This window comes from Hypanus sabinus, chromosome 12 (genome assembly GCF_030144855.1).
Source record: "Hypanus sabinus isolate sHypSab1 chromosome 12, sHypSab1.hap1, whole genome shotgun sequence".
NCBI classification, from domain to species: domain Eukaryota; kingdom Metazoa; phylum Chordata; class Chondrichthyes; order Myliobatiformes; family Dasyatidae; genus Hypanus; species Hypanus sabinus.
The window spans coordinates 81,520,110-81,545,327 of NC_082717.1; the positions used below are offsets into that span (position 1 = coordinate 81,520,110).

Here is a 25,218-nt window from a genome sequence, read left to right on the forward strand (position 1 = left end):
CTAGGGCTTTACTCTTTGGAGAGAAGCAGGATGAGAGGAGACATGATAGAGGTGTACAAGATATTAAGAGGAATAGACAGAGTGGACAGCCAGTGCCTCTTCCCCAGGGCACCACTGCTCGGTACAAGAGGACATGGCTTTAAAGCAAGGGGAGGGAAGTACAAGGGGGGATATTAGATGAAGGTTTTTTACTCAGAGAGTGGTTGGTGCGTGGAATGCACTGCCTGAGTCAGTGGTGGAGGCAGATACACAAGTGAAGGTTAAGAGACTATGAGACAGGTAGATGGAGGAATTTAAGGTGGGGGGGGGTGATATGGGAGGCAGGGTTTGAGGGTCGGCACAACATTGTGGGCTGAAGGGCCTGTAATGTGCTGTACTATTCTGTGTTCTATAAAGATCTGAGATTTTAGTGCCAAGTTCTTGCATCTTACATTTATTTCAGTTGTTTTGGGTGAAGAACAACTATTGGCCCAGGCGGCAAGGGGAATCTCCTGCACTCAATGGAATAGGAAGGGGAACCTGGCGGAAGGGAAACAGGTTTATTTAAAGAAAGGTGGTGCAGACTCTCCCAGTTTTCAGTAGACACTCAAGTCTCTGGAGTAAGAACTCCATCAGGGAAGAAGTATACCGCTGAACAAAATGATCCCTGTTCACATGACCTAAAGGATAGAAGCAAGCTGTAATAAATCCAGAAACGTCACAGGAAATGTCACAAATGTCAGCATTTTTCCTTCCTCAGTTCAGCACAGTAGCATAATAGTTAGCGTGATACTATTACAGTGCCAGCAATCGGGGTTCAATTCCACCCTTTTCCACGAGCGGTTTGTATGTCCTCCCCATGACTGGGTGGGTTTCCTCCACTTTCCAAAGACCTGTGGGTCGGTAGGTCAACTGGTCATACGGGTCTAATTAGGCACCACAGGCTCGCTGAGCCGTAAGGGGCCCATTATCGTGTTGTGCCTCTAAACAAAAAATATCCCTTTTAACCATCCACTCAAGTATCAGCTTATGCGATATTGTCTAATATTTCTGTAAAACTGCTTGGGATGTTTTGTTACATTGAATGGACCATATAAACCTTAGCTGTTGAAACAAAATCAATTGCATTCTCCTGGCATGGAGATTTAAGCCAACTGGTTCACTATCCAAAAAGAAACACTTTAATTTCATCTCATTAATGCTTCATATGAAAATATGTTATTTGTATCTGTTCTATAAAGTGTACCTATTGCATTTTATCCCATTGTAAAGTACTTTGAACTACATCATTTGTATGAAAAGTGTTAATAAGATTAAATTTTGTAGGAGATAGGAAAATAGTGATCGGAGATGATGGCACAAAGAGCCGTGATTTCAGATCCAATCTCATTTCCCTCTAAATGGTCATAACAACCCTCGAAAGTGGCCTTGAGAAAGAAGTGGTTCCTCTCACCACATAATCCATAAACAGGAGCTCTAAAAGAAAGAACACACAGATATTCCTGCAACGTTACGGCAATTCTCCATTGCTTTCCCATCCCTCTCACTGTTGCCTTAGAATATAAACAGTTCTCTTCAACCTTACTCCAGGAGCGAACTTGTACTGTATTTGCCCAGGTACAAAGTAAGTCACTAGGCCAGAAAGAACAAAGACATTATCATTTGTGTGTGATGTATGGACACGACAGGGTCTTTTAAGAGCCTCTTAGCTAGGTACATGGAGCTGAGCAAAATGGAGGGCTATGCGGTAGGGGAACTCTTGCCAGTTTTTACACGAATACACGATTAGCACAACAAAGTGGGCCGAAGGGCCTGTCATGTGCTGTAGAAGTACATGTTCTGGGTATGAACCACATGCCCAGAGCACCTCGCTGTTCCCATTACCATCAACAGCCTTGTTCGAGTTTCTGCATCATGTGACTGTAATTGTAAACTGCTCCCCAGAAATATTCAGAGTCCACTTTGACAGACGTCGTGCAATCCCCGGGAACCTCCATTATTGAAATGGAAGAGAAGTCGCTTTAAAAAAAAACTATGGGAGGATTAGTCGAATTAACGGAGTTTATATAGATGGTTAAATAACTGAGAGGTTGTTTCACAAACCCGGTGAAAAACGTTTTATTTTAAGGCAGCCTCTTTGCACCGCCCGACGCACGATTTTCCAGACTCCGACTTTATAAAAACTTTGCAGGCTTATGAAGCGGCCAGTAAGTATGATCATCTGACGAGAAGAAGATGCGTGCCATTAGCTTACCTCTGTGCTGTTATCAAATAAATTATGAGCCAAGTAAACTGTCCCACGTTAACTCACCATTCCTCAACAACAAATATTCCCGGGACGATCCCCGTTAACCCCGACGTGCTAACAATCGGCGGCTGAGCCTGAAGGTCATGAACTCAAACCACTGGAAGCGTTGGTGTTTGTTGCAACGTGTAAATAGCGAGGCAAGTTTTGTTTCAGAAAGGACCACCAGTTGCTTTATTCATCCGAATATTTCAACATAAGTAGATTATATTAACCAACAATAAAAGTGTTGATATTACTCCAACATTCTTACTCTTTATTTCACGCTTGTTTTCAAAATTTCTCTACCGATTTTGTTTTCAGTTCCGGGATAATCTAAGATTTATTTCTCTCTTTTTTTAACCGCCTCGACATGTTCCGGGTCATTGGATCTGGAACGATTCCGAGAGGCGAGCAGTGTCCAAGCGCTCCCGGTTCTTGTGTTTGTGTGTGCTGGGGTTGCATTCATAATACGAATGAAATATGCATGTAGCATAAGCTAGAAATTCATAATCGTCGGCTTTACGCACTTCCCGAATTACCAACTGCCTGCCACCGCTTAACGGGATACTGTGCGTCTTATATTTAACCTATTAATTGCCTTTAAAAATCATTCTTAACTGATTTAAAAACCTGCCTAATTTCTTTATGTATATCACCCGTGGAGATAATATTATTTCAACTTTCCAATTCAGAATAATTAACTTGTGTTAAACTGGCATGTGGGAGAATGGGTTTCTCCTCTAATCGCCGAGGAAGTGTGTTCAGTGAAGGCATTCATGCAAACGGAGCAGAGGGCGAGGATTACGTGGGGAATAATTAGAAGACGGGTGTGGGATTTGGGAACACTTCAAAGTGGGTGTCGAGCAGACCACAAGTTGGCTCAGTCTGATCACGTGGGTGTTTCCTGAGCAAATGATAGGCTAGTTGGTAAGTTTGCTGGGAACATTGACAGCAAAGTGGGGTGGGAGTGTGGGCAATGGTCACGGACAACTCAGTATGCTCCTGCAGTAACGGAACTGAAATTAGATTCTGCCACTGCACGATTTCTCCCATGTGTTCCCCATACTGTAACCTGTACCCCTTGGGGTAGGCAGCCTGAAGCGAGGCGAGGGGAGAGATTGCTGAGCCTCTGGCTAGAATCTTTATGTCCTCGTTGTCCATGGGAATGGTACCGGAGGATTGGAGGGAGGTGAATGTTGTCCCCTTGTTCAAAAAAGGTAGTAGGGATAGTCCAGGTAATTACAGACCAGTGAGCCATATGTCTGTGGTGGGAAAGCTGTTGGAAAAGATTCTTAGAGATTGGAACTATAGTCATTTAGAGAATCATGGTCTGATCAGGGACAGTCAGCATGGCTTTGTGAAGGGCAGATCGTGTCTACCAAGCCTGATAGAGTTCTTTGAGGAGGTGACCAGGCATATAGATGAGGGTAGTGTAGTGGATGTGATCTACATGGATTTTAGTAAGGCATTTGACAAGGTTCCACACGGTAGGCTTATTCAGAAAGTCAGAAGGCATGGGATCCAGGGAAGTTTGGCCAGGTGGATTCAGAATTGGCTTGCCTGCAGAAGGCAGAGGGTCGTGGTGGAGGGAATATATTCAGATTGGAGGGTTGTGACTAGCGGTGTCCCACAAGGATCTGTTCTGGGACCTTTTCGTGATTTTTATTAACGACCTGGATGTGGGGGTAGAAGGGTGGGTTGGCAAGTTTGCAGACGACACAAAGATTGGTGGTGTTGTGGAGCGTGTTGAGGATTGTCAAAGATTGCAGAGAGACATTGATAGGATGCAGAAGTGGACTGAGAAGTGGCAGATGGAGTTCAACCCGGAGAAGTGTGAGGTGGTACGCTTTGGAAGGACAAACTCCAAGGCAGAGTACAAAGTAAATGGCAGGATACTTGGTAGTGTGGAGGAGCAGAGGGATCTGGGGGTACATGTCCACAGATCCCTGAAAGTTGCCTCACAGGTAGAAAGGGTAGTTAAGAAAGCTTATGTGGTGTTAGCTTTCATAAGTCGCAGGATAGAATTTAAGAGTTGCGAGGTAATGATGCAGCTCTATAAAACGCTGGTTAGGCCACACTTGGAGTACTGTGTCCAGTTCTGGTCACCTCACTATAGGAAGGATGTGGAAACATTGGAAAGGGTACAGAGGAGATTTACCAGGATGCTGCCTGGTTTAGAGAGTATGCATTATGATCAGAGATTAAGGGATCTCGGGCTTTACTCTTTGGAGAGAAGGAGGATGAGAGAAGACATGATAGAGGTATACAAGATATTAAGACGAATAAATAGAGTGGACAGCCAGCGCCTCTTCCCCAGGGCACCACTGCTCGGTACAAGAGGACATGGCTTTAAGGTAAGGGGTGTGAAGTTCAAGGGGGATATTAGATGAAGGTTTTTCACTCAGAGAGTGGTTGGTGTGTGGAATGCACTGCCTGAGTCAGTGGTGGAGGCAGTGGTGAAATTTAATAGACTACTAGACAGGTATAGGGAGGAATTTAAAGGGGGGGGGGATATATGGGAGGTAGGGTTTAAGGGTTGGCACAACATTGTGGGCCGAAGGGCCTGTACTGTGCTGTACTATTCTATGTTCTCTATTCTATAAGCTTGGGAATGCGTGTGTGCTTACATGTGCAAAAGGACAAGCATTGGGAAAGTGAGTTAGAAACCACATAAACTGGGATCTCAAGGTTTGAGATAAATCTAATAGACTTAGCAATCCAGAATCCCAGAAAGTTTAAATGAAGGAAATGTGGCGTTCTGTTGGAACGAAGTGGCTTCAACAATCTAGGTCGAGGGGCTTTTAACAGCAGTGCACGTGGTTGCAGGGAGATGCACTGAACTGTGTTGTCATCTGGTCACAGTCTGCAATGTGATAGGAGCAGCTTTGTATTGAGATTTTAGTTAGATGGGCAAATGTTGACCTCTTGTGGCTCTGTTCCCAGGAACTGGAGGGTTTAGTAGTTTCATACAGCTGCCAATTTACAGACTCCAATTAGACTAAATAGAGTGAGGTTTATAATAGGGTATTTCAGGAGCATTACTGATGATACTGGCTGCGAATCCAAAGTGTTGTTCATAAATTCACTGACCCTAATCAATCTGGTGGAGATTTTAATACATTGACATTATTTGGAAGGGATGGCGGTGTTGGGGTGAGGTGGAGGAAGGAGTAGGAGAGGAAGGCACTCGGGAATGTTGGCGAATGTGGCTGCAGAGATACGCAGACACTGAAATTTGGTGGACCTGAGGGAGAAGTCAGATGTTCCCAATTGACTGTGGAATTATTGGAGTCAGATTTTAGTAACACGGGATGGGAACTGTGGGAGTAATGGATGTTCAGGAGAAGGATCCCAGAGCTTTGCCAGCAATTCCTGAAGATATGAATATTGAAACAAGAAGCCATGAGATAACTGGGAGTTGGAGCAGCATCACAGTGAATTCTGGGGTCGAAACTCTCTGGCACAGGTTAGGTGTAGGCAGATGCTCAGGGCAGGATCAGGCTGTCAAAGAGGCCACAGTACTTCTGGTCACTGCAATAAGGAGAATTCAGAGATTGTCACCTCGGTACAATTCATTGGAGGGTCTATGAAAACTGAAGGTTATTGTGGTCACTTCTGCCTGATTACACTTTCTGAAAGCATCTTTAAGGGGTTTCATTCACTGATGATGTTTCAGAAAATGCAGATGAAATTAATAGATTACAGGCTGTGTTTTAGATAATGTATCTACTCAATATAAGAACTGCAATGCTTCACACTGTACGTCCTGTGGTGAGAGTGCCAAGCTTACACAGCAATGTACGCAGTTCTCACCCCTTTCTCTGATGTACATCTGACGGCATTAGAGCTGGACAGGTTGTGTTCACCTCCAAATATTTGAGAACTGTGGATTGTGAGCTGTGGAGCTGTGCTTGGCCAATTCAATACTAGATAGTTAAAGTGGCAAATCTACACTATACTGTAACAATTTTTATTCTTCCTATTTGTAGAGTTCCACAATATGTCAAGATGTTATTACAGACTAGCTTGTACATGCTATACTTTAGTGCTATCTTAATACTTCAGTTTTACAATAACTAGGAATAAATAAAATGTGACGTCAACATAACACTTCAATTGCTCTCAGGAAGAAACTTATGTAGTTGAAGACTTTTAATACACTATTTGTATTTAAACTTATCTTCTCTCATAAAATGAAGCAACATTATTTAAGCTATTTTGACTGTGGGCTCACAACGGGAATGTTCTCTCCTGCCTGAGCAGCTGATCACTTCTAGCATTTTCAGACCCGATCAGATTTCCCCAACCTGCATTTTTGTTTTTGATTTGGTCCTGAGCTCGGGACTGTCAAAAGCGTCTCACAAATGTGCAGAAGTGCCAAAATTCGGAAGCTCATTTGTTGGTAAAGGTTGCCCCCTGCTGGCGAAAGAATTGTTTCACTAACTGGAGAATGAAGTTTCTGAAATTGACATCTCTAAAGGATTGTTTAACTTTTCTAAAGTCTTGAACAAAGTTTTAATCAATCCTTGCCACAACAAATAAACTCGTTCAACAAATAAGAGTTTAAATGAAACATTTTATTTGAGAAAATAAATTGCAATGAGAATTACACCCCACAAATGTCCTGTTATTTATTTATACATCAGACGCTGGCACAGCAAAATCATGAGAAGCCCAGTTGAACTGAAAAATTCTCATGAACACCTAGGTGCAGCTGTTTGAATTGGAAGAGCTATCCCAGACTTATTTAGTTGTACTTACAGAATGAAATCTTACAGGCTATACGATACATTAGACTGCTCCGTCACTGTCTATGTCTATGTCCTGTCCCACTGAAGGATAGATGCCCCAGAGTCTAGTAGCAATGTGGTGTAGAGGCAGGGGTATGACTTTGGGAATTCACAACATTGACCCTAGATGCGTAAAGATCAAAAACTAGCTACAAAACTCCTGATTACTGGCTAGCATTCTCCTTCATGAATCAATGCTCTACTCTGCTGAACAACATTCAGAGAGCTGCTAAGGCAAAGAGTGTACTCCATGTGGCGGATTCCACTGTCCAACACAAAAATGAATGTGATTGCATTACTACTGAACAACCTGCCAGAGTTCTGAGTGAAAAAGCTACCAGATCTGGTTTGCACCAGGTCAGGATCAAACTAATACCTGTGATAAACTTAGATCAGCACTAAACCTGCCCTTGAATATGCAGAAACAGAATTCAATAATCCTTGTTGACCTCCAATCACAGCCGAATGTGATTACTTGGGACAGAACAGAGCTGCAGCAAATGATGCTGTTGCCTCACACACCCGGTGATCCAGGTTTGATTCTGAATGCATTGTGTTTGCACGTTTTCCCTTTGACTGCGAGGATTTCCTCTAACTGTTTGCTTACCTCCGGCTTCACAAAGTTCACAGTAAATTTATTATCAAAGTACATATATGTCACTATATATATATATAATTTTCTTTTGGGCATACTCAATAAATCCAATAGCCATAATATAATCAGTGGAAGACCACACCAACAGGGTGCAAAAAACAACAAACTATGCAAATAAAAAAGAAAGTAATAATTAATAAATAAATAAATAAATAACTAGACAAACAAACAAATAAATAAGCAAGCAAGCATGCAATAAGTATCAAGAACATGAGATGAAGAATTCTTGAAAGTGAATCCAAAGGTTGTGCAAACAGTTCAGTGGAGAGGCAAGTTAAGTTGAATTAAATTATCCCCTCTGGTTCGAGAGCCTGATGCTTGAGGGGTAATAACTGTTCCTGAACATGGTGGTGTGAGTCCTGAGGCACCTGTACCTTTTTCCTGATGGTAGCAGTGAGCAGAGAGCATGACCCGGCAGTGGGGGTCCCTGATGATGGATGCTGCTTTCATACAGCAATGCTCTGTGTAGATGTACCAATGGCGGGGAGGGCTTTACCCATGATTGACTGGGCCGTATCCACTGCTTTTTGTCGAATTTTCCACTGAAAGGCATGCCAGTTGGCAAATGAATTAGAATTGGTATTGGTTTAATATTGTCACATGTACTGGGGATACGATGATAAGGTTGTCTTGAGCACTGTTCATTACACAGTGCATTAAAAAGGCAAAAGGTAAAAGAATAACAATTAATAATAAAGCCACAGTAAAATTGCAGGGCAGGTAAACAATAAAGTGCAAGATCATCACAAGGTCAATTGTGAATTGTGAGTCCGTCGTGTATTCACATGTAGTTGTCATTCCAAGCTGCTATTCACCCAAGTAGACAGTTTACTAGGTGCATCGCTAAATGTTGGCACGAGTTGATGGGGAGGGGACATGTCAAATTCAGCCTCCTGAGGAAGTAGAGATGTTGCTGAGGTTTCTTGAAGATATCAACATTGTGCTAGGAGCAGGATACCACTACTGATGACATTAACTCTCTCTGAACCCCAAAACCATTGATGTAGATAGGACCACGACCTTTCCCCCACCTCCCCTCCCCCGGACCTCCTGAAGTCAATGACCAGCTGTAAAATATCCACAATGTCAAGTGGAGTGGTAAGAAAACTTGGAGTAGTTGATGGACATGTGAGAGAAAATAGGTTACAGGGAAATAAACTGAAAAAATAGGATTCTGAGGGACCAGCGTGGACTCAATGGGCCAGATGACATCTTCTTATGTTGTATGTAAATATTAAGACTGGCCAGGCAACTAGCACAGGATACATAAATCACGACTGCCACTATTGCTCAGAAAGGTGAGTAGAGACTTGATTGCAAAATAGGATACTTAGGGGTCCTGATAGGATGGATGTGGAGAAAGTATTTCCAATTGTGGGAGAATTTAGAAGCTAAGAGTCTCTGTTTAAAAATGAGAGGCCGCCCATTTGAAACAAAGATGAGGCAGTACTTTTTCTCCCAGAGATTTGTGCATCTTTGGAACTCTCTCCCTCAAAGGGCAGTGGAAGCAGAGCCTCTGAATACTTCTGAGGCAGAGGTAGAAAGATTCTTGGTAAGCAATGGGGAGAAAGGTTACCAGGGGTAGGCAGAAATGTGGAATTGAATTTAGAGTGAGATCAATCCTGGCCTCTTAAAATGGGGAGGTAGGCCTGACGGGCCGGGGGGGGGGGGAGGGGCGGGGGCTACTCCTCCCAACTCTTATGCTTTCTGGGCAGTATAGGGGTATTGGGCACCTGAGTGACTCTGCCTACTCTTGGACTTTTTATTGGAATGGACTCAATAAATGTCTTGAATTCTTCTGATGTGCAGCCCAACCCGAAATGATGTTTAGTGCACTTCCAAAACAAGAAAGATATGCAAATATCGTCCCCCAACCCGACTCTAACGCTAATATTGGGAACGTAGGGTGCACCACTCACTCCTAGCTCTCTGCTGATCTGCTCTCCTGCTGAGGCTGGTCACAGACCCCGTGTCACTTGTGTTTTCCAGAGTCTATGAGATGCATCAAAAGATCTGAAATGAAATATGAAATGCAGCAATGTACAGGGTTACATTTTTCTGAGCACTAAGTTTAGCATTTTAAAGTGTTAATTAAAATGCAAAATATATACAGCAAGGTTCTGAAGCACCAATAGACAAAAGCATGACTCCACTAGTGCACAAATGGCATCCAAAGATACACTGGACCAGGGCTGAAAAGGAGCAGAGGTTCAGAGACTGTCTGGGGTGAAATGCCTTTCGTGATCCAAAGTGTGGAAAGAAAATAGCACTGGCTTTGAGAGACATGATTTACATTGAAAATGAGAAGAGCATTAAGTTAGAGGACATGAATCACACAGAGACTGGAGCTGTAGATGTAATAGGTCTTTTTTCAGGTTGACAAGCATCCATTCTGGAAGAAGCTCTCTCGTTGAGTGTCAAAAGAATCTCAGCAAACTGAAAAAAATGGAAGTTTTATACTCTTTAAGTAAAAAATAGCAGGCTATTAAATACAGTTCCAACTTCAATATTTTGGCTGCAGACATCTGTTGAATTCTCAACTGAAAAGAACACCTCTGTATAATATGGCACCTTTGTTCACAATCCAGACGTCCAAAACAGCCTTCTTTTACAACTGTACTGAGAGATGTCTCACTCTGTGGATAATGCATGCCTTCAAGTGGCTCTCTTTGTCCTTGATTGAAGATATTTTCCTGCTTGTATTATTGGCTGCTGTAACGGATGAAGAATGTCCCTTGTCCGACAATACCCAGCGCTTGTATCAATTCAGGCCAAGGCTATCAGACAGTACAATTCGTTCAATAAGAAGATGGGGGATGAAGCAATGGAACATTGGAAGCCAGCAGAGGATGGTTCAATAGCTCCAGGAAGCATTTCTAGTTGCATAATATGGGCTCAGGAGGAGAGGCAGCATCGACAAACCATGTGGCTGGCAAGGGCTTTCTGAAGAACACAGAACATGACATAGAATAGTACAGCACATTACAGGCCCTTCGGCCCACAATGTTGTGCTGACCCTCAAACCCCGCCTCCCATATAACCCCCCACGTTAAGTTCCTCCATGTACCTGTCTAGTAGTCTCTTAAACTTCACTAGTGAATCTGCCTCCACCACTGACTCAGGCAGTGCATTCCACGCACTAACCACTCTCTGAGTAAAAAACCTTCCTCTAATATCCCCCTTGAACTTCCCTCCCCTTACCTTAAAGCCATGTCCTCTTGTACTGAGCAGTGGTGCCCTGGGGAAGAGGCGCTGGCTGTCCAGTCTATCTATTCCTCTTAATATCTTGTACACCTCTATCATGTCTCCTCTCATCCTCCTTCTATCCAAAGAGTAAAGCCCTAACTCCCTTAATCTCTGATCATAATCCATACTCTCTAAACCAGGCAGCATCCTGGTAAATCTCCTCTGTACCCTTTCCAGTGCTTCCACAATCTTCCTATAGTGAGGTGACCAGAACTGGATGCAGTACTCCAAGTGTGGCCTAACTAGAGTTTTATAGAGCTGCATCATTACATCACGACTCTTAAACTCTGTCCCTCAACTTATGAAACCTAACACCCCATAAGCTTTCTTAACTACCCTATCTACCTGTGAGGCAACTTTCAGGGATCTGTGGACATGTACCCCCAGATCCCTCTGCTCCTCCACACTACCAAGTATCTTGCCATTTACTTTGTACTCTGCCTTGGAGTTTGTCCTTCCAAAGTGTACCACCTCACACTTCTCCAGGTTGAACTCCATTTGCCACTTCTCAGTCCACTTCTGCATCCTATCAATGTCTTCCTGCAATCTTTGACAATCCTCAACACGCTCCACAACACCACCAACCTTTGTGTCGTCTGCAAACTTGCCAACCCACCCTTCTACCCCCACATCCAGGTCATTAATAAAAATCACGAAAAGTAGAGGTCCCAGAACAGATCCGCTAGTCACAACCCTCCAATCTGAACGTACTCCCTCCACCATGACCCTCTGCTTTCTGCAGGCAAGCCAGTTCCGAAACCACCTGGCCAAACTTCCCTGGATCCCATGCCTTCTGACTTTCTGAATAAACCCACTGTGTGGAACCTTGTCAAATGCCTTACTAAAATCCATGTAGATCACATCTACTGCACTACCCTCATCTATATGCCTGGTCACCTCCTCAAAGAACTCTATCAGGCTTGTTAGACATGATCTGCCCTTCACAAAGCCATGATGACTGTCCCTGATCAGACCATGATTCTCTAAATCCCCATAGATCCTATCTCTAAGAATCTTTTCCAGCGGCTTTTCCACCACAGACGTAAGGCTCACTGGTCTATAATTACCCGGACTATCCGTACTACCTTTTTTGAACAAGGGGACAACATTCGCCTCCCTCCAATCCTCCGGTACCATTCCCGTGGACAACGAGGACATAATGACCCTAGCCAGAGGTTCAGCAATCTCTTCTCTTGCCTCGTGGAGCAGCCTGGGGAATATTCCATCAGGCCCCGGGGACTTATCCATCCTAATGTATTTTAACAACTCCAACACCTCCTCTCCCTTAGTATCAACATGCTCCAAAACATCAACCTCACTCATATTGTCCTCACCGTCATCAAGTTCCCTCTCATTGGTGAATACTGAAGAGAAGTATACATTGAGGACCTTGCTCACTTCCACAGCCTCCAGGCACATTTCCCATTTTTATCTCTAATTGGTCATACCTTCACTCCTGTCATCCTTTTGTTCTTCACATAATTGAAGAATACCTTGTGGTTTTCCTTTACCCTACTTGCCAAGACCTTTTCATGCCCCCTTCTTGCTCTTCTCAGCCCCTTCTTAAGCTCCTTTCTTGCTACTCTATATTCCTCAATAGACCCATCTGATCCTTGCTTCCTAAACCTCATGTATGCTGCCTTCTTCCACCTGACTAGATTTTCCACCTCACTTGTCACCCATGGTTCCTTCACCCTACCATTCTTTATCTTCACCGGGACAAATTTATCCCTAACATGCTGCAAGAGATCCTTAAACATCGACCACACATCCATAGTACATTTCCCTGCAAAAACATCATCCCAATTCACGCCCGCAAGTTCGACTCTTATAGCCTCATAATTTGCCCTTCCCCAATTAAAAATTTTCCTGTCCTCAATGATTCTATCCTTTTCCATGATAATGCTAAAGGCCAGGGAGCGGTGATCACTGTCCCTCAGATGCTCACCCACTGAGAGATCTGTGACCTGACCTGGTTCGTTACCTAATACTAGATCCAGTATGGCATTTCCCCCAGTCAGCCTGTCAACATACTGTGACAGGAATCCATCCTGGACACACTTAACAAACTCTGCCCACCCTTGGAACTAATCAGGTGCCAAACAATATTAGGGAAGTTAAAGAATTAAAGAAGTTAAGGAAACTTAGTGAAGGAAGAGAAAACAAATTTTTGACGCCCACCAAATGGAATTATGGAGGAAGCATAGGCCAAGACAGGCTGTCACAATAGGAGAAACAGGTTTCAGGTTACAAGGATGCAAAGGATGAAGTAATCTTCATGCACAGTGAAGCCCATGCTTCTTTACTGTCAAAGTGACGAACAAGAATCTGTCACTAATATTTTACAAATCAAGTAAAAGGGTCGATGATGACAGTGACATTTTTACATTGGTTTCGTCATAAGAGAGTTTGATAATTATCTGTAAGTTAAAGAGATTAAGTTCTGCTGAATTTGGATAATGTTCTAAGCCACCTCATGAACCTCGAATTTGAGCAATCAAAGGTGCAGGTGCTATTCCTTCTTTCCACCACCCTCTTTCTCATCCCACCTCTTGATTCAAAACATTTAGGTCTGTTATACGAGGTGTACTTCCAGATGCACGGGATAACCATGGATGCTGTTGCTGCTGTCAATGTGGGAAAATCTTGGAAAGGTTAGAACACTGCCAGCTGCATAAGGAATGTGAAGGAATATGAGGTAGACCTGACACTGGCTAAGGCCAATGCTTGCTCTAAGATGATACGGCCAGAGATTATGAACTCATCATAGGAATTTCCATTCATTTTTAAATTAATCTCCCCCACTGCTAAAGAGGCTCACAAAGTAGGAGGAGACTAATGCTGGATATTCTTGGTGAATCCATAGGAATAATGTCTTTTCCAGAAAATATGAATTGATACAAACTCAACTTCATGAACAAGAAAGAGGCAATGCACACCGAGGAGAGAGAGATGATGGTAATGTTTCAGTTGCACACCTCCCCATGCCCGTCTGCAGCCTGAACAGGGTCACAACTGCGTAAGAAAAGATGCTACACTATGGTGCTCTACATGCTAGGCAACCCATCTTATAGAGAAAACCACCTGCATTTAGCAATTTGGAATCATGCAACAAACTTCAATTTTGCTTTACAATTTTGTTTTACAGAGGGCGAAGTGTGCATGCTTTGCTTTATTCCCGCTGACACCAATGCTGAACAACATAACAGTAGACTTCAAAGGCAAGAGATGGTTTCTTTTTAATTTTTTCCATTTTGGAGCCATTTTGCTGCTGGGCTATGAAAGAATGAGCTAATTTACAATTGTGCTAAAATATTGAGCATTCCCAAACACAGACATTGGAAATTAACTTAAGCAGCTGGGGATTCTCATTCCTTTAGATTTCTCTTTTTGTCAAGGTACCTTTAATAATTATTTTTACTTTCTTTCACCAATTTTCTTCTCGTGGCGCCATCTTCTGTTGCCTCTTGTAACTCGTATTTTTATTTTCCCTCTCTTAAATTATCCAGCATCAGTAAGGATGCTTTAATCACATTCATTAAGAAGAGTGCAGAGGTCTCAGAACCCCTTTCATTATCATCCATCTATGAATGGATGATACATCTACTGATCCTGGTTCAAGGTTATTCATTTCAAAGTTCCACGTAAATTTATTACCAAAGTATGTATATGTCATTGTATATTGCCTTGGGATTCATCTTCTTGCAGACGTTCACAGTGGAGCTGAGAACTATGACACAATCACAGAAAATCTGCACTCAGTGGCCACTTTATTAAGTACACCCACTCGATTAGGCAAACATCTAATCAGCCAATCATGTAGCAGCAACTCAGGGCATAAAAGCATGCCGACATGGTCAAGAGGTTCATTTGAAGTTCAGCCCAAACTTGAGAATGGGGAGAAATGCGATCTGAGTGACTTTGACGGTGGAATGATCGTTGGTGCCAGATGGGGTGGTTTGAGTATCTCAGAAACTGCTGACCTCCTGGGATTTTCACACAAAAAGGTCTTTAAGGTTTACAGAGAATGGTGCAAAAAACAAAAAAAAATCTAGTGGGTGGCACTTCTGTGAGCAAAAACACCTTGCTAATGAGGGCGGTCAGAGGAGGATAACCAGCTAATGAGAGCAGTCAGAGGAGAATAACCAGCTAGGTTCAAGCAGACAGGAAGGTGACAGTAACTCAAATAATTACGCATGACCACAATGGTGTGCAAAAGAGCATCTCTGAGTGCACAATGCGTCAAAGCTTGACATGGGTGGGCTATAGCAGGAGAATGACGTGAACATACACTCAATGGACTCTGTATTAGGTAGAGGAGGTACCTAATAAGGTGGCCACTCAGTACATGCACAAACAAATCCTGACAAGTAACCCATCATTTGCAGGAAGCAAGCCACCCTTGTAGAATTGCCCAGTGTTGCACCTGATGCAAGGGAAAGAAGCAGTCAGCAAATCGCAGGCAAAAGAAATGTTTTTTCTCTGGGTGGGATGTGGCAGTGAACTTGCAATTGTTGCTCCATTCTAGCTCATCCATGGTGAGAGTGGTCTCCTGAACTGGCGGAGTTGGTGTGATGTAGGTTCTCCCACCACACCGTTAAGGAGGAAGCTCAAGGGCTATTCTGCTTCAGAAATCAGAAAAGACAAATCCATGTTCAAATTGGAAGAGCATGAGATTAGCAGGGAGACCTGGAGGTGGCCTTATTGTTGTTTACCAGCTGTCATTATCTTTCTCAATATAGAGCTTTCAGCAAAAGGAGGCTTGAACATTTGCTGCATTATATCCTGTAGATATTACTCAGAGCAGGGGTGATTAAGCTGCCTTTCAGGTGACCATTTAGGCCTGAATGACATTGAGCTCCATCTCTGAGTTTGCATGCTTTTTTTTTACACAGTTTGGTAGGTGCCTCGACTGTGTTGCCATGTGAGATGGTGGAAGCAGAGAGGTTAGCTAAGAGACATTTAGACAGACACATTAACAAGAGGAAGCAGAGGGATATTGAGCATGTGCAGTTCAAATTGACATCATGGCTGGCACAGACATTGTGGGCTGAAGGGCCTGACCCTGTGCTGTACTATTTCAATGTTGCATGTTCTTAATCTGCTAACTCCACATAGTTTATTGTCCATTTATAAAGGGACATGTCATAATGCTGTTTTACACGACCAATACTAAGCTGCAGATAGTATGGAAAGGATACATGTATATCTAGCTGGCCATTCACCCATCTGCCATGGGTGTGATCCAGTGTGTGCAGGCTATTGCTTGTTTTGTCTTCACGAATCAAGGTGACATAAACTTAGAGACGCAATGAGGTAACACTGAAATACAAATCCTTCACACTCACATCGAAAAGGCTGAAATGTTGAAATTCCTATTTAACAATCTATAAGTGCTTGATAGAATTAGTTAATTCCTCTCCCTCTACTATTGTTTAGTGATATACTGTATGCTATAGTCCTTTTCCATGCATAACTGTTTAGCAATCTAATTAACCTTTTGAGAGCAATTTTAAACACAACGCAAGTATTTTTCACATTTCTGTAACATTTGTAGCAAACAATATGTAGCTCTGAGTTCAAGCATCTGACAAATGGAGTGAATCAGGGTCTGAGTAACCACCAACTCCCGGCGCTTATGCTCATATGTCATTGCCTTGTTCTCTGGTGGTTATAGATTGAGATGTCGGTTGCTGAGTTTCCACGTGCTTTGTACTGCTTCACGAGACAAGGAGGCAAAGGCTGAGGAATCCAGCTTCAGACCTCAGTGGTCAATATATTGTGTGACCACAACATAAGGCACATCCAAGACATTCATTGATATCCTCAAGCAGAATACACAAAGGGGATGGGCAGTAATTATATTGGTTTTGTAAGACATCATACATACAGGCGTCTGGAACTTGCCAGTCCTGTTCTGGGAACTGGGTCTCTCAGGGTATCTACCTCAACCTCTACACAATCACACTACAGTAACTGTTGCCTTATTCAGTTAATGAATACTATTAAGTAAAAACCTGGTTGTTGCTTACCAAAATTTGTCTTAACAAATGACAATTCAGCAGCAGGAAATTGTAAGATGGATGACCCTACGTTACTTGCAATGTGGAGACATTGAGTATTGAAACTCCACAGACCCACACGACAAGAGACCGGCAGTCAATCTAGGATGGCAGTGACTGCACAGTAAAGGCAGCCTAGAGGCCGGGAACACTTGCACAACATGTAATTTAACAGAACTGTTTATAAAACATAACACTGTTATCAGTGGATGAGTTCATAGGGATATACAGGGTTGCAGCATAGAAACAGTACCCTCGGCCCACTGAGCCCTCAGCGACGATCAAACACCCACTTACATTAATCCACTTGTATTTAGTTTTATTCTCTCCACACTCCCTCACCTCTCTCCAGATTCCAGCACTTTTCCACACACCAGGTACAACATACAACAGTCAATTAACTGAACAGTCTGCACGCCTTTGAATGTGCCAGGAAGCAGGAGCACCTGGTGGAAACCCATGCAGTCATAGATGTAATTAAGAATAGTGATTAAAGATTTCTAGGGTAACATCTAAATTTAGTCCCTGTCAAGAGACATTCATGTGATGGAGACTGGGGAAAAGCCACTGGTATCCATGTTCCTTTGTCCCTTGGTTGATATTTCAGGTGAGAGATCATTGGCCACCATTTGTCTCTCTATAGAAGCTACCTGATTTACTGAGTATTTTCACCATTACTGGTTTTTATTTCGGATTGACAGCATCTGCAGTTTTCCTGATCGTCATTTTCCTGGATATATGCAGCTGCGTGGCTCAGCATATTTAAGATCGTTGCAGTACATTTACCTTGATGGTCAAATCAGGTTAGATGGGTTTGCAGAAGCTGGATCAACATTGGGTCTACAAAAGCGTGCAGGAGCTGGAATTTGGAAAAACACACAGAAAGCTGGAGGAGCTCAGTAACACGAGACATTCTGCAGAGGCTGAAAACCCAAAGCAAAACACTCACAATGCTGGAGGAACTCAGCAGGGCAGGCAGCATCTATGGAAATGAATAACACGTCAACGTTTCAGGCAGAGACCCTTCTTCAGGATCTGGCCTCTCTCTTTCAGTCCAAGTGATTGGTCTCGACCCAAACTGCTGACTGTCCATTTCCCTCCATCAATGGTGCTTGACACACTGAGTTCCTCTAGCTTTTTGCATGTTACTTCAGTATTGAGTCTAGTTGGCTATGGTTCACTTGGGTTCAAGTTGGATTTTCAACAAACCTCAGGAAAGGTCTATAACAGCAAAAAAACCCCATGGAAATCAGAGATATAACAGAAAATTATGGATACTCATAATTCAGGCAGAATCTGTAGTGAGATAAACAAAATTAACTTTTAAGGCAATGACTTTTCATCATAATGCATTAAGACCCTCACAAATAAGACCAGAAGACATAGGAGAAAATTAGGCAATTCAGCCTATCAAGTTTCATTCCATCATGCCTATTCCATTCCATTCAATTCTATTCATTTCCATTCAAGCCTATCATTCCATCATGGCTGATTTATCATCCTGCTCAATTCCACTTTCCTGCCTTCTTCCTATAACCCTTACCAATCAAGAACCTGTCGACCTCTGTTTTAAATATACCTAATGACTTGGCCTCCACAGGCATCTGTGGCAACCCCCATATGCTTTATACATTATGAATATTATCAACAATAATTTTGTATTTATAAAAAAGTTGTGAAAGTATTCACAGAAGCAACTTTAAACAGAATTTCACCCCCATTGTCACAATAGGAGATGTTTGGAGAATTGAGCCAAAGCTCGGGCAAAAAGGTAATTTCGATGAAAGCCTGAGAGCAAGAGAAAGAATGAGAGAGAATTACTGTGAGATTAGAAGTGAGTGTTAGCTGAAGCAATGATAGTGAGCCAAAAGCAAGGCAAGGACAAAGCTGCTGGAGATTTTTGAAATGGAGTCAGGGACCATTTCTTCACAGAAGGGCTTTAAGTCAAAGGTGGCAACATCTTGCTTTTAGTTTTACATTGTTACATACTCGTGACACGTGACAGTGGTACCCTTGTCACGTGACTGGGGTTGAAGCAGTACTGGACTTGAGGTGATGGTCTTGTGATGGTGGAGTGACATCATTTTCCCGCCAGTAGAGATCATGTGATGGGTTTTTTTTTACAGGTTATAAAAGGAAGACCCCACCCTGTGAGGAGGGGCAGTTCGTGGCTGGACTTGCCAAGTTGACTTCATGCCACTGCGTGATTTAATGTGATGACGCAGTTTAGTTGAAGGATGAAATTTTATCTAATACCTAAAGTTTAAAAGGTCATTGCCAGCAGGTTCTTTACAATACTGCTAGTCTGAGAATCAGTGTAGAGTGAAAATCGGAGTTCGGGAGTTAAAGATCGAGGAGAATCGATTTCTATAGTGAAACGGGTTCGACCTTTGTTTGATCCTTATTTGGAAGGATTTCGTTGACTATTCTCGCGTTAATCCCTGGGAATACCAGAAAGGATTGAGGATAGTGTGGAAGGAAAGGTCAGTGCCTTTAAGCCGTTCCGTTTCGTAAAATTCTTTGTGGGAAAAGTTCGACATCGGGGACTGAAGAAAAACGACATGAAAGAGAATTTAAATCGTCTTTAAAAAGTCTCTCCCTTAAATGGACTGTGAGCATTTTGAACTTGTGGCAATTCTACTTAAAAGAACTGTTTTTGCAACATCGCTTTAAAGAACTGTTTTTGCAACATCGCTTTAAGAACTGTTTGAGCTGCCGCACAGCAGCTGATTTCCGGTTACGTTAGTGTTTGTTTACTTTTGGGGGGGGGGGTTTGTTATCAGTGTTTAATAAATGTGTTGTTTGTTATATAAACCCTTGCCGAACTCATATATTTATTGTTGCCTGAATACGTAACAACATATTTCATTGAAACTCTTTTCCTAGTTCTGAGGCTAACGGGCAAAGCTTTCCGGTGTCGCTTCAGACTCAGCTCCTAACCCTCTTACGATTCAGTCCAGCACTGAGGGAGTGCTGCATTAATGAAGGTGCTGTCTCAGTAACATTCCGTACAAAAACCCATCAGCTCATCATGCCACCTTTCAAAGAAAAGAAATCTCCCAGTAACCTGCATTCTTCCCAAAATCAGCAGCTCTAAAGTAGGTTATGGCATCGATTCCTTCTCAGTATATTTGTTGAAATGATTGTCAGCTAGACCAGGACTTCAACACGTTCACGGTAAAACTCAACTCACTCACTGGAAGTTGAAACTTATTTGGAGTCCAGCAAAGGAGATCAGTCTAACTGAAGCCCAGTATAAAGTCTCATTGGTGAATGGAATTGCTGCAGGGAAGAAAGGTAAAATAATCAAAATGTTTAAATAATTTAGCTTTTAAAAAATTATTCTGATATTCAAAGACAATGTTTCTTGTTTGCATTGTTGGAGGTGTGCACAACTGAGAGCCACATCAATGGTCCTTGGCATACTAGATAGTCCTGCCACATCCCATCGAGACAAGTTTGGGAGAGAGCCAATCAAAGAAAATAGACACATGCAAAGGAAACCTGGGCCAAACAGTGTTTGAAATAAAAATGTATCTCCATTCTCCTTGCCACAAAATCCCATGGATCTATTCTCTCAAATGCAAAAAGATGCTGAATGATCTGAATGTATATTCAGATCAAGAAAGGCACTATTTTAAAAAGATAATTTCTAGGAACCACGCATTAATTTTCAATTCCAAAATTGTAAGCAAATGTTGCTTTTACTCAGCAAAGAATGTATGCTATGTGTAATTTTGGATGTCAAAATAAATTTATTATCGAAGTACACATACGTCATCATATACTACCTTGAAATTTATTTTCCTGCAAGTATTTACAGGAAAATAAAGAAATACAAAATAATTATGGAAAGCTATACATAAATAAAGACTGGCAAACAACCAAAGTGCAAAAGAAGGTGAATTGTGCAAATAAAAAAAATAATAATACTGTGAACGTGAGTTGTAGAGTCCTTGAAGGTGAGTCCATAGGTTGTGGAAACAGTTCAGGGTTGAGCTGAGTGAAGTTATCCATGCCAGTACAGGAGTGGTTATAGGGTAATAACTGTTCTTGAAACTGGTAGTGTGGGACCTAAAGACTCCTGCCCGATGATAATCCTGAGAAGAGAGCACAAAGCTTTCTTGTGGCAGCGCATCTTGTAAATGTATTCACTGCTGGCGAAAGTCTTTCCTGTGACAAACTGGGCTGTATTCACCACTTTCTGCAGACTTCCCCATTCCTGCGCAATGTTTCCACACCGGGCCATGATGTAACCAGTTCGGGTACCCTCCATTGTACGTCTATAGAGGTTAAGCCTGGAGTATTGTGTTCAGTTTTGGTCTCCAAATTTGAGGAAGGACATTCTTGCTATTGAGGCAGTGCAGCGTAGGTTCATGAGGTTAATTCCCAGGATGGCGGGACTGTCATATGTTGAAAGATTGGAGCAAGTGGGCTTGTATACACTGGAATTTAGAAGGATGAGAGGGGATCTGATTGAAACATATAAGATTATTCAGGGATTGGACACGCTGGAGGCAGGAAACATGTTCCCAATGTTGGGGGAGCCCAGAACCAGAGGCCACAGTTTAAGAATAAGGGGTAGGCCATTTAGAACAGAGTTCAGGAAAAACTTTTTCACCCAGAGAGTTGTGGAATGCTATGGAATGCTCTGCCTCAGAAGGCAGGGATGGCCAATTCTTTGGATGCTTTCAAGAAAGAGTTAGATAGAGCTCTTAAAGATAGCGGAGTCATGGGATATGGGGAGAAGGCAGGAACTGATTGTGGTTGATCAGCCATGATCACATTGAATGGTGGTGCTGGCTCGAAGGACCGAATGGCCTACTCCTGCACCTATTGTCTATAAGCAGTTTTAGGAGACGTGTTGACTCTACACAAATCTCTAAGTAAGTAGAGGCACTGTCATGCCTCCTTTGTAATGGCACTGCATGCTGGTCCCAGGACACATCCTGTGATATCATAACACCAAGAAATTTAAAGTTGTTGACCCTCTCCATCTCTGATCCCATAATGAGCACTGGCTCATGGACCTCCGGCTTCTTCCTCCTGCAGACAATAATCGGCTCTTCGGTGTCACTAATGCTGATTGAGGTTGTTGTTATCACACCATTCAACCAGATTTTCAATCTCTCTTCCATATGCCAATTTGTCACAAGCTTTCAGTTGGCCAGCAGTAGAGGAGTCATCAGCATATGGCATTGGAGCTGTACCTCACCTCACAGACATAGGGATAAAGTGAGTAGAGGAGGGGGCTAAGCTCACAGCCTAGTGGTGCACCTGTGCTGATGGTAACTGTGCAGGAGAAGTTGATGTCAAACCATATTGACTGGGGTAGGCAAATGACAAAATAGATGATCCAGTGTGCATGATGATAGTTTTCAGAGGATGATGATGTTGAATGCTTAGCTGAAGACAATGAAGAGCATCCTGATGTATGCATCTTCACTGATCAGCTGTTCCAGAGCCCAGTGAAAGGCTAATGAAATAGCATTTGTTGTTGCAAAAGGCAAATAGGATCAGATCCAGGTCACTCCTCAGGCTTCATGACCAGAATCAGAATCAGAACCAGGTTCAATATCACCAGCATGATAGAGCTGACTAATTTTACAACTTTCCAGAGATTCTTTCAATCATGTGCAGTAACCCCCAACTCTCATACCAGACTGTGATACAGATGGTCAGGATGCTTTCCATGGCACATCTGTAGTGTTTTTGAGTGTTTTAGCTGTCAAACCAAATCTCCTCAAACTCCTGATGAAATATAGCCGCTGTCTTGTCTTCTTTATAGCGGTATCGATATGTTGGGGCCTGGTCAGATCCTCAGAGATATTGACACCAAGAAACTTGAAACTGCTCAATCTCTTCACTTCTGATCTCTCTATGAGGATTGGTTCATGTTCCCTCGTCTTACCCTTTTTGAAGTTCACAATCATCTCTTTGGTCTTACTGATGTTGAGTGCAAGGTTGTTGCTGCGACACCGCTCAACTCACTGGTACACCTCACTCCTGTACACACCCTCATCTCCACGACCAACCTCTCAAAGCACTTCATCACAGTGGATTTAAGTGCTACTGGATGATAATCAAATACTTTCTGTGTATTTATATGAAATAGATAATATTCTGCATGATTTTCCTGTTGTACTGTCTTAATGTACTTACATATGGAATGACCTACCCCGATGGCAAGCATACAACTGTTTTTCAATGCACCTCAGCATATTTGGCAATAATAAACCAATTAACATGCTTTATTTTCTTTCCTTTTCGCACACACAAAATGCTGGAGGAACTCAACAGGGCAGGCAGCATCTATGGAAAGAAGTACAGTTGATGTTTCAGGCTGAGATCCTTCGGCAAGACTGGAGAGAAAACGATGAGGAGTAGATTTAAAAGGTGGGGGAGACTAGGGGAAAACACCATGTGATAGGTGAAACTGGGGGGGGGGTGTTGAAGTAAAGAGCTGGGAAGTTGATTGGTGAAAGAGATACAGGGCTGGAGAAGGGAGAATCGGTAAGAGAGGACAGGCCAAGGAAGAAAGTGAAGGGGTGAAGGGGAGAGGAGGACCAGAGGGAGGCAATGCGCAGGCAAGGAGATAAGGTGAGAGAGGGAGAAGGGGATGGGGACCGGTGGGGGGGGGGGGGGGGTGGGCACTACCGGAAGTTTGAGAAATCGATGTTCATGACATCAGTTGGAGGCTACCCCAACAGAATATAACATTGTTGTTTCTCCACCCTGATTGTAGGCTCATTGCAACAGTAGAGGAGGTCACACTCAGGTTGTAGGAACAACACCTTATATTCTGTCTGGGTAGCCTCCAACCTGATGGCATGAACATCGATCTCGAGGACTTCCGGTAGTGGCACACATCTCTCCTTCACCATTCCCCACCCCCTTTTCCCCTTCTCACCTTATCTCCCTTTCCTGCCCATTGCCTCCCTCTGCTGCTCCTCCCCTCTTTTTCTTCTTCCATGGCCTTCTGTCCACTCCTATCAGACTCCCCCTTCTCCAGCCCGGTATCTCTTTCACCAATCAAACTTCCCAGCTCTTTACTTCAACCCTTCCCCCTCCCGGTTTCACCCATCACCTCGTGTTTCTCTCTCCCCCCCCCCCACCTTTTAAATCTACTCCTCAGCTTTCTTCTCCAGTCCTGCCCGAAACCTCGACTGTTTGCTCTTTTCCATCGATGCTGCCTGGCCTGCTGAGCTCCTCCAGCATTGTGCGTGCGTTGCTCGGATTTCCAGCACCTGCAGATTCTCTCTCATTTTTTTCTTCCCCTTTGTTGCTTTCCCTGATTTGCTTTTCCACAAACGGACGCTCTTTTAAAGATTTGACACTTTATATAAATTAATTTGCTAAGTTCCTTGCATGCAATTATCTTGGCGATAAAGGGGGGTTATAAATCAGTTAGTGAGCATAAATGCAAATAAGAATAGGAGCAAGAGTAAGAATCACACCTGTCAAACCCACAAGCAGTAAAAACACTGAAGCAGTAAGAACAGGGCCATATTTTTTTGATAAGCTCCATTCAAAAGTCCATCAGTCACAACCTGAGTATTCAATAACTGAGCATCTCCTGCCCTCTAGTGTACAGAAGTGGAAAGAATCATAAAATTCTGTGCATGCTCCCCCCTCATCCTGAATCTGGCCAGAGGTCTTAGCCTCTCGACATTTTCCCTGTCAACCGCTGTCAATCATTTCTGAGATGACCTCTCGATCTTTTCGATTCCAGTGAATCGTGCCTTTCCTCACTAAATCTTACCTCTCAGGATAACGCAACCTCATTTGGGAAATGTACCCAATAAATCAATACTGCATCAACTGCAAGGCAAGTACTTCCTTAAACAAAGTGAGTAAAGAACGTGCAACACCCCCAACTCTGGAGAATTCTACAGGTTTGATCCAAAACTTCCAGTAATTCCTGAAACTTACTGAGGCGCCAGAGTTTTGAGACAGAGCTCTGGGTCACAGGATAGCAGGGTTGTGGGCACTCATGCATTGCCAGAGCTGTCCTGCATTCCTGATGTTGGATTCACCGTCTTGTTCCTTAATCAACCTGGAAACATTATTTCATGTGCAGCGTGAGAAACTGAATCAAATGGCTGAGTATAAACTGCATAATGATAAACAGCCACTTCAATCATTTTAATCCCTGTTGAATGCTAAAAAGTTAGTTATTTGCATAACCATCACTTACAG

At 42.9% G+C, this 25,218-nt stretch overlaps 1 protein-coding gene across 2 annotated transcripts in view; it reads right to left on the reverse strand.

Moving 5' to 3' along the window:
- The window catches only part of LOC132402519 (bifunctional protein GlmU-like), an 81,392-nt gene extending 78,964 nt beyond the window's left edge, over nucleotides 1-2,428 (reverse strand). For both annotated transcript variants that reach the window (XR_009514940.1, XM_059985373.1), the window contains exon 1: nucleotides 2,291-2,428. Coding sequence is in view for 1 of the 2 variants with exons in the window: in XM_059985373.1 (XP_059841356.1) it covers nucleotides 2,291-2,293 (3 nt within the window). In the remaining variant the exon portion in view is untranslated. The remainder of the gene's footprint in view (nucleotides 1-2,290) is intronic.
- Nucleotides 2,429-25,218: the final 22,790 nt, after the last annotated feature.